Raw genomic sequence first — 12,054 nt, forward strand, 5'->3', positions numbered from 1 at the left:
GGCATTTTCTGATGAAAATGAGAAGTCTAAATTCTGAAGAACACTTTTATCACACTCTCTGCGTGTACTGGGTTGATCACCACTATGGACTCTCTGATGAACCTGAAGACATGAACTCTTGCTAAAGCCCTTACCACAGTCAAAACATTTGTAGGGTTTCTCTCCTGTATGGACCCTCCGATGGGCTTGAAGATGGGAGGTCTGACTGAAGCTCTTCCCACACGTGTCACATTTATAGGGTTTCTCTCCCGTGTGGATCCTCTGATGAACGTGAAGGTACGAGTTCCAGATGAAGCCTTTCCCACATTCTTCACACTTGTAGGGTTTCTCCCCTGTATGGACTCTCTGATGGGCTTGAAGATGGGAGCTCCAACTGAAACCCTTCCCACACACATCACACGTGTAGGGTTTCTCTCCGGTGTGGACCCGCTGGTGGTCTTGAAGATGTGAGCTCTGACTGAAGCCTTTCCCACATGTGTCACATCTGTAGGGCTTCTCTCCTGTGTGGACTCTCTGATGGGCCTGAAGATGGGAAATCTGACTGAAGTCCTTCCCACATGTGTCACATCTGTAGGGTTTCTCTCCCGTGTGGACTCTCTGATGGGCCTGAAGATGGGAATTCCGGCTGAAGTTCTTATCACACACATCACATTTGTAGGGTTTCTCGCCAGTGTGGATTCTCTGATGGGCTTGAAGGTTGGAGGCCTTACTGAAGTCTTTCCCACATACCTCGCATTTATATGGTTTCTCTCCAGTGTGAACTCTCTGAAGAGGACCAGAGCTCTGACTGAATATCCTGTCACATGCCTTCCATTTGGATGTTTTGTCTTGAGGGTAGGCTGTCTGATGGGCTTGAATTTGTGATGTTTCATTGAAGCCTTTACCACACAGCTCAAATTTCCAGGATTTCTCGCCAGTGTTGTCTACACAGTGACTGTTGAGGTCTAAGCTATGACTGGAGCCCTTCCCACACCTGCCACCCCGACACAGATTCTCCCTCGGGTGAATGGGCTCATGAGTGGGAAGAGAGGAGTTCTGATTGAAGCTCTCAGCAGCACACACCCCACATCTGCAGGGTTTCTCCCCTGGGATGGCTCTCTGACAGGTCTGCAGATGTGAGCTCTGACCCAAGTCTACCCCACACTCATCATTCCCACTGTGTTTCCCTCCTCTGTGAACACTGTAATGAATATGAAACACTGAGTTATCCGTGGTGCCCTTCCCACACTCACTACACACGTGGGGCTTCTCTCCTACACGCAACTGCTGATGAAGTTCCACATCATAGCCAAGGCTGACACCTTTTCCAGTCTCATCATAGGTCTGCTCTCCTGAGTGGATGATGCTATGCTGGGATGTGTTCTTCACAAAGTCTTTTCCATGATTATTGTGGCCACAAGCCTTCTTGCTTTTGTGTACTTCCTGATTGCCATGGTGATGAGAGATCCTTCTTATGACACAGTGATCACAGTGACACAGTTTATCTTTTATGTCAATTTGCTGACACGTACTCTGATAATTCTGTGACTCTCTCAGATACATTTTCCTCCAGAAATCCCAGGAGGTCTGAGTTGGAGACTCTTGATTTTTGATACTTGTGGAACTCTCCCCTTGAAGCTTTCCTACATAGTTCTCATCTTCAGGAACCTGAGTAGATTCTCCTGACCATGCCTCACAGGAGGAATCATCTTGTTTTGGCAACTTCTTGCCTTGCAGATTTATTATTGACTCCTGAGTTCTGGTTAATTTACTTGTAAACTGTTCCCATATCTGCCAGCACATAAGGCCTTCATGTAAAAGCTGTCTTAATCCTGCTTCTTGAAGAGTCTCTATCTCATTTTGGTTCCCATGTCCTGGAAGGATAAAGAGAATTCAGAGATGAAAGTGAGGACAAGTTCAGGGACAAAAAAAATATTTCACAGGTCGACCATGCTGGGAGACCCTATTCAACCAATGGAGAGTCCAGCTGGACTCTGTCTTTGTTTTTTCATGCTTACAGAAACAAAGAGCTGATAAGTAGCCTCCTATTCACTACATGTTAATGAGACTCATTTAGAACTAATATACTGAGAATTATGTATGAGGTCAAAATTAGAAATACAGTGCTACAGAGCAGGGGACGTGCTCAGCAAAAGTGAAAAGAAAAGATTTGCAAAGGGAAACATCTCCTCTGTCCTGATAATGAACCCATGAGATGATAACTTTATTTCCTTAATTTAGCCATTATATGCACATGTTAATACATAAGCTAGATTTGAGAGAATTCTTCTTTATTTCAATGATGTCCTAATATATAATATTCAACTACTGAACATTATAACTGGGAATAAAAACTACAAAACTTATTCCCTTAACTGACACACCCTATGGAAGTAAAAATATCCTATGATAATTATTGCCACTTAATTTCGCTGAATTTTCTGATAAGCCTGAATGGCTAATATTATCTTCCAGGTTTTGTAGATATGAATCTGCAAATACCAAAAGAGGCTGTGGTAGCCAGCATCCAAGACAGTCCCCAGGAGGTATCCACACCCTATTGAAGTCCCTTCCACAACCCTTCAGGATTGGCCTGCGAAGCCAACAGGATATGGCAGAGGTGATGGTATGTCACTTCCAAGGTTATGTCATAAAAGACACTGTGATTTCTGCCTTCTACTCCCTTGGGTGTAATTAGCTTGGGGAAACCAGCTGCCATGTTTTGAGGACATTCAGGCAGCCCTAGGGAGAGGCCTGTTTGGCAAAGAACTGAGGTCTCCTGACAACAGCCAGGGAAGAACTGAGGCCTCCTGTCAACAACCCTGTGAATGAGCCCATCTTGGAAGCACATCCCTTGAGGCCCATCAAGCCTTCAGAGGATTGCAGCTCATGCAGACTCCTTGAGATCTTATGAGATCATGAGCCAGAACTACCCTGCTAAGCTGCCCCCAGATTCCTGACTCACAGAAACTATAATGCCTGTAGTTCTAAGCTGCAAAGTTTAAGAGCAATTTGTTATACAGCAATTGATGGCTAATACAAGTACCATAGAAATTAAAATTAGATTAGACCTTCATCAGAAGATTAACAGTGTTCTGAAATAATCCTTTCATCATACTGATATATTTTCTACTCATGAGCTGTCTGCAGGAGGAGTGGACAGTGAGATCCACTTAACATCATTCTCTGTGAGCTGCAAGGACTCAGACCTGCATGGTTCTCACCTGAACACCCAGCTCCTTGGGTTTCTGGCTCCATCACCCAAAGCTTCTCTTTTCTCCCCAGCTGTAGTACCATATCTAATTTGAAAGGTTGATATCCTGTGAAAAAGAAATGGCACATGTGTAAGGTGAGTACACAAAAGTCAAAATTTTTAATTCCAATTCTACAATCTTCATGCACTGTAAGTAGTATTTTTCCAAATTCTGGTCATGACCTGTTGTAATAAATACCTCTTATGCTGTGAACTGGTAGACAAATACACAGATGTACATCACCGAATCGAGGGATCGAATGACTCGATCCTAACCACTATCTACTTTTATCACATCTCCTTTCCTGTCTTTAACTCACATTTTCTGTTGCACTATATGCAGTTCCTGACAAGAAGCTATGCTATTCCATCCTATTTCATTAAATGCATTAATGACACAATTTGCTAATTGACTTTAAAACCCCACCAAGATGTCGCAACTACAATTTGAGAAAATAGACAAGGTAGAGATGAGATGTCCCACTGGGATGAGAAAATTCAGGGCCCCAGATTCAGGGAAGCATTTCAAGAGCCCCAAGTCTTAAACGTTTGAAACCAAGGCACTCCTGAGGGTTGTCACTGAGTCACAGGGTGCCCGTCCTCACCCACTGAGACCAGGTTCCGGAAGTTCTCCAGCATCACGTCTTGGTACAGCTTCTTCTGGGTGGAGTCCAGCAGCCCCAACTCCTCCTTGGTGAAGGTCACAGCCACATCCTTGAAGGACACTGGTTCCTATGACATCAAGCACACACACAGCCTCAATCTTATAATCAGTGGCCACTGGGAGAGGGACAGCACTTAGTGGGTGGAGACGGTGGGTGGGAAGTTGTTCTAGATCCTGGGGACCTTGAGTCTACCTTATGTAGTTTCCTCCTCTTCTCCATCTTGCATGTCAATGCCACATGCTAAATACTGAAATATACTTATGATCATTGACTTTTTTTTTTTTTTGGCCATGCCTTGCAGCATGTAGGATGTGGGATCTTAGTTCCCTGACAAGGGATGGAACCTGTGCCCCCTGCAGTGGAAGTGCGGAGTCCTAACCACTGGACCGCTGGGGAATTCCCTTATGATAGTTGCTTTAAAATCCTGATCAGATGGATGAAACTTGAAGACATTATGCTAAGTGAAGCCAGCCAGTCACAAAAGGATTATGTGTATGATTCCACTTATATGAGATACCCAGAGTAGTCAAATATATAGAGACAGGAAGTAAAGTGATGTTTGCAAGACACTGGGGGGTGTGGGGGATAGGGAATTACTGTTTAAAGGGTATGAAATTTCACTTTGAGAAGATGAAAAAAGTTCTGGAGATGTGTGGTGGTGATGGTGATTCAACAGTGTGAATGTACTTAATACCACTTAAAAATAGTTTGAATGGTAAATTTTATATTATGTATATATATATTTTGAAATTATTTAATTTTGGCTGCACTGGTCTTAGTTGTGGCACACGGGATCTTTAGTTGCGGCATGCAGGCTCTTAGTTGCGGCATGCAGGCAGGATCTGCTTCCCCAACCAGGGACTGAACCCAGGCCCCCTGCATTGGGAGCGTGGAGTCTTACTCACTGGACCACTAGGGAAGTCCCTGTTATGTATATTTTACCACAATAAAAAATGTCCATCAAGAGGTGAATGACTAACCGAATTGTGGTATATCCATGCAATGAAATACTATGCAGCAATAAAAAGGAACAAACTATTGACCTGTATTCAAAAATATTCTGATGAACAAATGAAGCCAGACACAAGAAGAGCATATACTGTATAATTCCATTAACGTGAAACTCAAGAAACGATGAATCCGATCTGGAGTGACATAAAATAAATCAGTTATTGCCTACAGCCAGGGATGTGGGATTAGGAATAACTGGGGCACCAGGTAACCTTTTTGGTGATGGAAATGGTCTACATCTAGATTGTGGCAGTAGTCACATGGGTATGTATATTTGTCAAAATTGATCAAATACATTTATTATATGTATATTACATGTAAATTTCACCCCAAAATGATTTTAAAAGACACAAGAAAACAAATCACAGAATGGAAAAAAATTACAGTACATATATCTAACAAAGGACTTGAGCTCACAAAACATAAAGAATTCCTCAATAATAAAAAGTAGAAGCCACATTTTTAAGTGGGCAAATGACTTTAACAAACTTTTCATAAAGGATATGCCAATTGCAAAAACCCATGAAAAAGTATTCAACGTCACGTATCACGAGGGAAATACAAATTACAGTCACGGTGAGATGTCATTTCATTAGAATGGCTAAAATAAAAAAGATCTACAACACCAAATGGCGGCAAAGAGGTAGAACAAACTGGAACTTTCATGCACCGCTGATGAGTTGTTAAATGGTACAAGTACTGTGGAAAACAGTTTATATTCACCTACCACTTCTAGATGTTTACCCAAGAGATATGAAAACATATGTCCTCAAGACCTGCGCAGAATGCTCATGGAAGCTTTATGCATTAACAATTAAAAGCTGCAAACAACTCAAAGGTCCTTCAAAAGGATAAGCAAACTGATATATTCATAAAATAGAATATAATAAAAAGGAATGAATTATTGACACCTGCAACAGCACAGATGAATCTCAAAAACTTTATGCGGGGGTGAAAGAAGCCAGACACAAGAGTACACACACTATGATTTCACTGATTATATTTAATTTGAAAACAAGTAAATCTAGTGATATGATGACAGATCAGAACAGTAGATGCTTCCCGGGGGTAAGAAGCTATCTTGAAAGAGACATGAGAGAACTTTTGGGGGTAATGTAGGTAATGTAAATGTTCTATTTCTTGTTTTGTGTAGTGGGCTAATGCAATTATACAGCTTGCAAAATGGGGTATACAACTGTCATTGACCTGTAATTTTTGTAAGTAAATTATATTCCATTTTTTAAAGCCCTATGCAAAAGTGTTATGAATCAAAGCAAATCTTATTCAGAGGTACAGCAGTCTGTATGCTTAACCGTAGCTTCTGAAATGTTAGACAAAAAATAGAAACCCTTCTCAGACAATACAAAGAAGAATGCTGAGTCATAAAAACTCAAGTGTTAAGTGAAAAAATAATTTTTTTTTTTTTTTTTGCGGTACGAGGGCCTCTCACTGTTGTGGCCTCTCCCGTTGCGGGGCACAGGCTCCGGGCACAGGCTCAGTGGCCATGGCTCACGGGCCCAGCCGCTCCGCGGCATGTGGGACCTTCCCATACCGGGTCACGAACCCGTGTCCCCTGCATCGGCAGGCGGATTCTCAACCACTGTGCCACCAGGGGAGCCCGTAAGTGAAAAAATAAAATTGAAAATTATACATATACTGTGATTATAATTACATTAAGTATAACTGATATACAAGCAGTGTAGCAGTTTGGGTTTTCAAAATTTCTTGATATCTATGGATTTCTGTACTCTTATTTGTGAAATGAAAATGATAAAATAAAACAAACCAAAACCAAAAATAAAAACTAGAACCAATAAAAGAGCAAGTACCTGGGAATTCCCTGGTGGTCCAGTGTTTAGCACTCAGCATTTTTACTGCAGTGGGCTCGGGTTTGATCCTTGGTCAGGGAACTAAGATCTCGCAAGCCACGCATGGCACGGCCAAAAAAAAAAAAAAAACCAAAAAGGCAAGTACCTGGCATATAACGAACACGTTTTCTTCCTTTATCCTTCCCATGGGAGAGAAAAAAGGATATGTCTAATCTTTGAGGAAAGAGATGTAATTTTAAGAGATAAAACTCAACTCACCTGGAACTTGGTCATTTTCTCCAGCCCCTTCTGGGGAAGGGCAGAGTCCTGGGAAGACACCACTGGCAAAGGAGAAGGAAGTCATGAGACGTAGGTCCAAGCCCAAGTGGTGGCTCTGTGTGAATCACCAGCCCCCCAGACAGGGGTTCCTGTGCAGTGAACAATCTGCTCAAGTCTAAGCAGCAAGGCTCACACAAGAGTCCCTTGTGGTGGCTCCCAGGGTTCAGGGTCATCATTCTCGCCCTGGGTATCAGGGGAAATGAAAGGCAGTGGAATGTACCGGTGTGAGAGTGCACTCTGGGGCCAACAGGTCTGGGGTCAATCCTCGTACTGCTACTGTGACATAATATACTGGTTTCCGCCCCCAGCTCCTGACACGGGGCTCCTGAAATCCTCGTAATTTCCTGGATGCTAGGAGTGTCTTTTGTTCTAATGAGGTGACTCTTGGGGGCCTCCTGGATGGGGACTGGTTAGCAGAAAGACCAAAGCTTGATTAGATGGCTTGGAATGTTCAGCCGCACCCCCTACTGTCCAGGGAGGGGAGAGGGGCTGGAAATGGAGTTATGAGTTCATCATGCCCAAGTGAGGAAGCCTCCATAAAATCCCAATAGTATGGGGTTCGCCTTATGTCATATCCTTTAACAAACTAGCAAATGTTAAGCGTTTCTCTGAGTTCTGTGAGCCGCACCAGCAAATAACTGACTCCAAAGTGGAAGAGTCTTGCAAATCTCTGATTTGCAGCCAAGTCAGACAGAAGTTGTGGGTAACCTGGGGGCCTTCTACTTGCAAACGGCATCTGAGGTGGGGGAGGGCGATCTCATGGGACTGAGCCCTTAACCTGTGGGATCTGAAGCTAACTCCAGGAAAAGAGTGTCCGAATTGAGCTAAGTTGTAGGACACCCAGCTGGTAAAGTAGAATTAATTGCTCGGCATGGGGAAAAACCCACCCACATCTGGTGTCAGAAATGTTGTGAAGGTGCTAGGAGTGTGAGAATAGAGAGGAACACAGGAGGAAGACTGAATTGTTCTTAAAGAGCTACTAACGCTGCTTAATTAACCTCCCTCTGCCTCAAATCTGTCACCTACAAAATGAGAACAGTGCTTCCTTACAGGATTGCTCAAATGTGCAAGTCAAATGTGTGAATAGATGGAAACTTATAACTGATCCCAGTTCAGAAAAGCAGGTAAATATTATACATCATAAAACTGCTCTTGCAAATGTCCTTTCCCATCATTTCCAATAAAGGGGTCTTTTTAAAAAAAAATTTATTTTATTTATTTATTTTTGGCTGCGTTGGGTCTTCATTGTGGTGCGTGGGCTTCTCATTGCAGTGGCTTCTCTTGTTGGGGAGCACGGGCTCTAGGCACGTGGGCTTCAGTAGTTGTGGCATGTGGGCTCAGTAGTTGTGGCTTGCGGGCTCTAGAGCACAGGCTCAGTAGTTGTGGCGCATGGGCTTAGTTGCTCCACGGCATGTGGGATCTTCCCGGACCAGGGCTTGAACCTGTGTCCCCTGCATTGGCAGGAGGATTCTTAACCACTGTGCCACCAGGGAAGCCCCAAGGGGTCTTTTTTAACATCCACATTTCAGAGACTGTACAATGCGTTGTCTTAAGGAATTCACCTTTATCTCTGACAAGTCCATAGTTCTGACTGGCTATGTATTACTTAATAATTTCTGGTCCTGTAATGATGATTCATTGATACCAGTATCTGGTTTTGTAAAAGGTATAAATACTTGCGAATTTTCTTCATGCAGCCAGAGTCTCAATGGCACATCCCCCTCTGCCATGCTGACTGTAGTCAAGAAAAACTATTTTAAAATGAGTGCTAGTTTTTTTTTCATTTTAAACAGAAGTCCCACAGAATGTCTCAATGAACAATATTGTAGTGGCCATAACAGATCCTAACTTATAAGGGTGCTTTGGGGATTAGGTGAGCAAGTCCAATAGGCCCGAACAGGCAAGTCCATCCAGACAGAAAGTAAATTAGTGGCTGCCAGGGGCCGGGAGGGCAGCAAGTGAGAAGTGACAGCTCAGGGGCGTGGGGTTTCTTTTGGGGATGAGGGAAATGTTCTGGAATGAGCCGGTAGTGATGGCTGTACAACCTTGTGAATATACTAAAACCCAGTGAGTTGTGCACTTTAAGGGTGACTAAAGCATACTTTAGTATACTAAAGGGTGACTCTTATGATATGTGAATTACATCTCAAGTTAAAAAACAGGGGGGAAAAAAAGCCTTGGCTCAGTGCCTGGCACATAGTACAAGCTCTCAGTAAGTGACGGTATGATGATTATTTCTCCCATTTGGATGAGGAAGCCGAGGATTGATGAGACCACAGAGCTGGTGAGACCTGACTAACCTGAAATCCAACTCTGACTCCGGAGCCCGTGCTCTTAATCCAGTCACTGTGTCTCTAATCACACACACACACAGAAGAGATGTGAGGGGTGTCCTTGGGGAGGAGAGAAAGGGGAGTCGGAGGTACGCACTCTGCTGAAAGTGACCTGCTGAGCGATACGGAGCCAGGGCATCAGGAGTCTACCAACTCTTCTGACAGCTCTTTGCGTCTATTTCCACATCCATACAACGGGGATACGGAGAATATCGAGCTCATAGGGGTGACAAGAGGTTTCAGTGAATACATGCAAATAAGCGTTAAACGTATGATAGCGCCTCATGTTCGTGGGTCCTGCTGCTTTAGGCAGAAGCACTCCCGTAGGGATGAGAGCAATGTATCCGCTCCCCAAAATCTGGAAGACAGATCATTCATAACCCCCAACTCCCTTGCGCTGGCCCTACATTTGCTGCGCTCTCCTGCTCTGCTCTGCTCTGCTCAGCAACACGGTTTTGCAAGCAGACCTGACATTTCACCGTATTTGGTAGGAGAAGGCAAGTGGGGTCTGGGGTGCCTGGCTCGGCTCTGCTCGCCTCTCACGCTTCAGACCACAGTCCCCAGATGTCTTCTATCGCCTGTGGGCAGTTAAGGGGATGGTGAGCAGTGAAGCATCTGTTTTGCTTCTGAGATGATTAACACACTTTTTAAATTCCAGCGCCTAGAATATAATGAGCGCTCAAAACACGGAGAATCAAAGGATGACCGAAGACACACTGTCGGGCAAGGATCAGACTGGTCCATCTCAGAGGTTCCGCTGAGCTGTAAAATTCTTTTTTTTTTTTTTTTGCTGTACGCGGGCCTCTCACTGCTGTGGCCTCTCCCGTTGCGGAGCACAGGCTCCGGACGCGCAGGCTCAGCAGCCATGGCTCACGGGCCCAGCCGCTCCGCGGCCTGTGGGATCTTCCCAGACCGGGGCACGAAACCGTGTCCCCTGCATCGGCAGGTGGACTCTCAACCACTGCACCACCAGGGAAGTCCCTCACCGAAGGGTTTTTAAATACAGTGTGAGGGAGGGGGTCACAGGTGTGTGATCAGCTCATGCACAATTCTCTGACTGGCTGATGGTGAGGTAACAGGGTGCTGTTTCGGGAATCTCAATCATCAAGCTGGTTCCAACACATCTGGGATCTACCTGCTGGTGGTCAGCATGCAGTTAACTTCCTCCACCTGGTGGGGGCTTTAGTATCCGCAAAACAACTCAAGGATGTGGCTCAGGATATTATCTCTAGCCCCTGAGGAGGAACTAAAGGTCCTCCTTTACTCTTTTACGGCTAAACTATTATTTTTGTCTTGCTTGACTGTTTTCCTTTGTTTCTGCATTTTCTCGCTTATCTGACTAAATTTGCTCTTTGGAACTCAGGGAAGGGCTAGGAGACTAAAGCATTTTTTATAAACAAGAGGTGAGGGACACACGGTGGGTAGGGGAGGTCTGTCCCCAGGAAGGCCCCAGAGTGTCCCGCTCAGTTTCAAGAGTATGACTTAAAGGTCAAGAACGCAGGCTGCCTGGGTTCAAATTCCCAGTTCTGTCTCTTCTCTGTTGTTTGAGAAAATTACTTAAATTCTTCACCTATCAATGTTCTCATCTGTAAAATACAGATAATAACCACATCTTTGTTATGAAGATTAAGCTAATTAATGCATATAAAGGCTGTAGAAGAGTACCTGGCATTCACTATGTTAACAAATTATTATTACTCACTCATCAACACGTCTCATCCAACCTCCCATTTATTCTATAAACATTAGACATTTGCCCAGGAGTAAAAATCTGCTAATGAATGAAGGAAATCTGTTGCCCAACTGAGAGTAGAAATGACACAGAACGATAAATTCTCTCACTTTGGGACAATGTTGCCAGGAGTCATGGGTCATTCCCTCCTCTCTGCAACCTCTTTGAGAAATCAGGGTCGGGAAAGGAAAGATATCATAATCGTGTCTCAGGTCCAGGATAAATCACAGCGGACATCCCCAGGCACCAGCTGGGAGTGAGACCCACTCCTTCTTTCAAAAAAGGTCGTGGGGTCATTAGGAATCCACGAAAAACCCCTCTTCCCGCAGAGGTCAGAGAAGAGCCAGTGGCTCTGCAGCTGGAGCTCAGAACCCACCGCGGGCTCACAGAGGCTTTCAAGGACTGAGCGCTTCTCGAAAGAAATAGACTGAGAACGACCGACCGCCTTTTCGCAGGTGCCAGTGACCGGTTCTAAGCGTTTTCACATCACGTAAATCTCACCACATGCCTACTAGGGAGGCACTACTATTAACTCCACTTTGCAGACGAGAAATGGAAAAGTGAAATAACTCTACGAAGAGTACATCCCTAAGAGACCGCAGAGCGTGCAGAAAGTAGGGGAGGCGAGGGAAACTGAGCGTCCGGAGACTCTCAAACCCGGAGACCGCGACCCCTGCCCGCCTACAACTCGGGTACGCGCGAACCGCCCCAAACACCGAGGTGGCGAAAACCGTCGCCCCTGCCCTCCACGGCTTCCAGTCCCCAAGGGCGAGGGTGGCACCTGCGGATTCCACGCCCAGGCAGGCTCGGAGGAGACTCGGGTTCTAGACACTAACTCACCTCCCAGCAGGTACTGAAGACCGCGGCCTCTCACTCCTGTAGCGAAAGGGCCCGGACTACACGCCGCTCCTGGACCACACTTCCCAGAATCCCT

At 44.9% G+C, this 12,054-nt stretch overlaps 1 protein-coding gene across 1 annotated transcript; it reads right to left on the minus strand.

Moving 5' to 3' along the window:
• Positions 1 to 12,026, minus strand: ZNF233 (zinc finger protein 233). Its single transcript, XM_067020169.1, is given in 6 exon segments — positions 1 to 111; positions 114 to 1,853; positions 3,204 to 3,299; positions 3,838 to 3,964; positions 6,996 to 7,057; positions 11,961 to 12,026. Coding segments are annotated over 5 exon segments (2,007 nt in total). The 5' UTR covers positions 7,011 to 7,057; positions 11,961 to 12,026; the 3' UTR covers positions 1 to 82.
• Between the last annotated feature and the right edge of the window lie 28 nt (positions 12,027 to 12,054).

The sequence above is a fragment of the Kogia breviceps genome, chromosome 18, assembly GCF_026419965.1.
Source record: "Kogia breviceps isolate mKogBre1 chromosome 18, mKogBre1 haplotype 1, whole genome shotgun sequence".
Lineage (NCBI taxonomy): Eukaryota > Metazoa > Chordata > Mammalia > Artiodactyla > Physeteridae > Kogia > Kogia breviceps.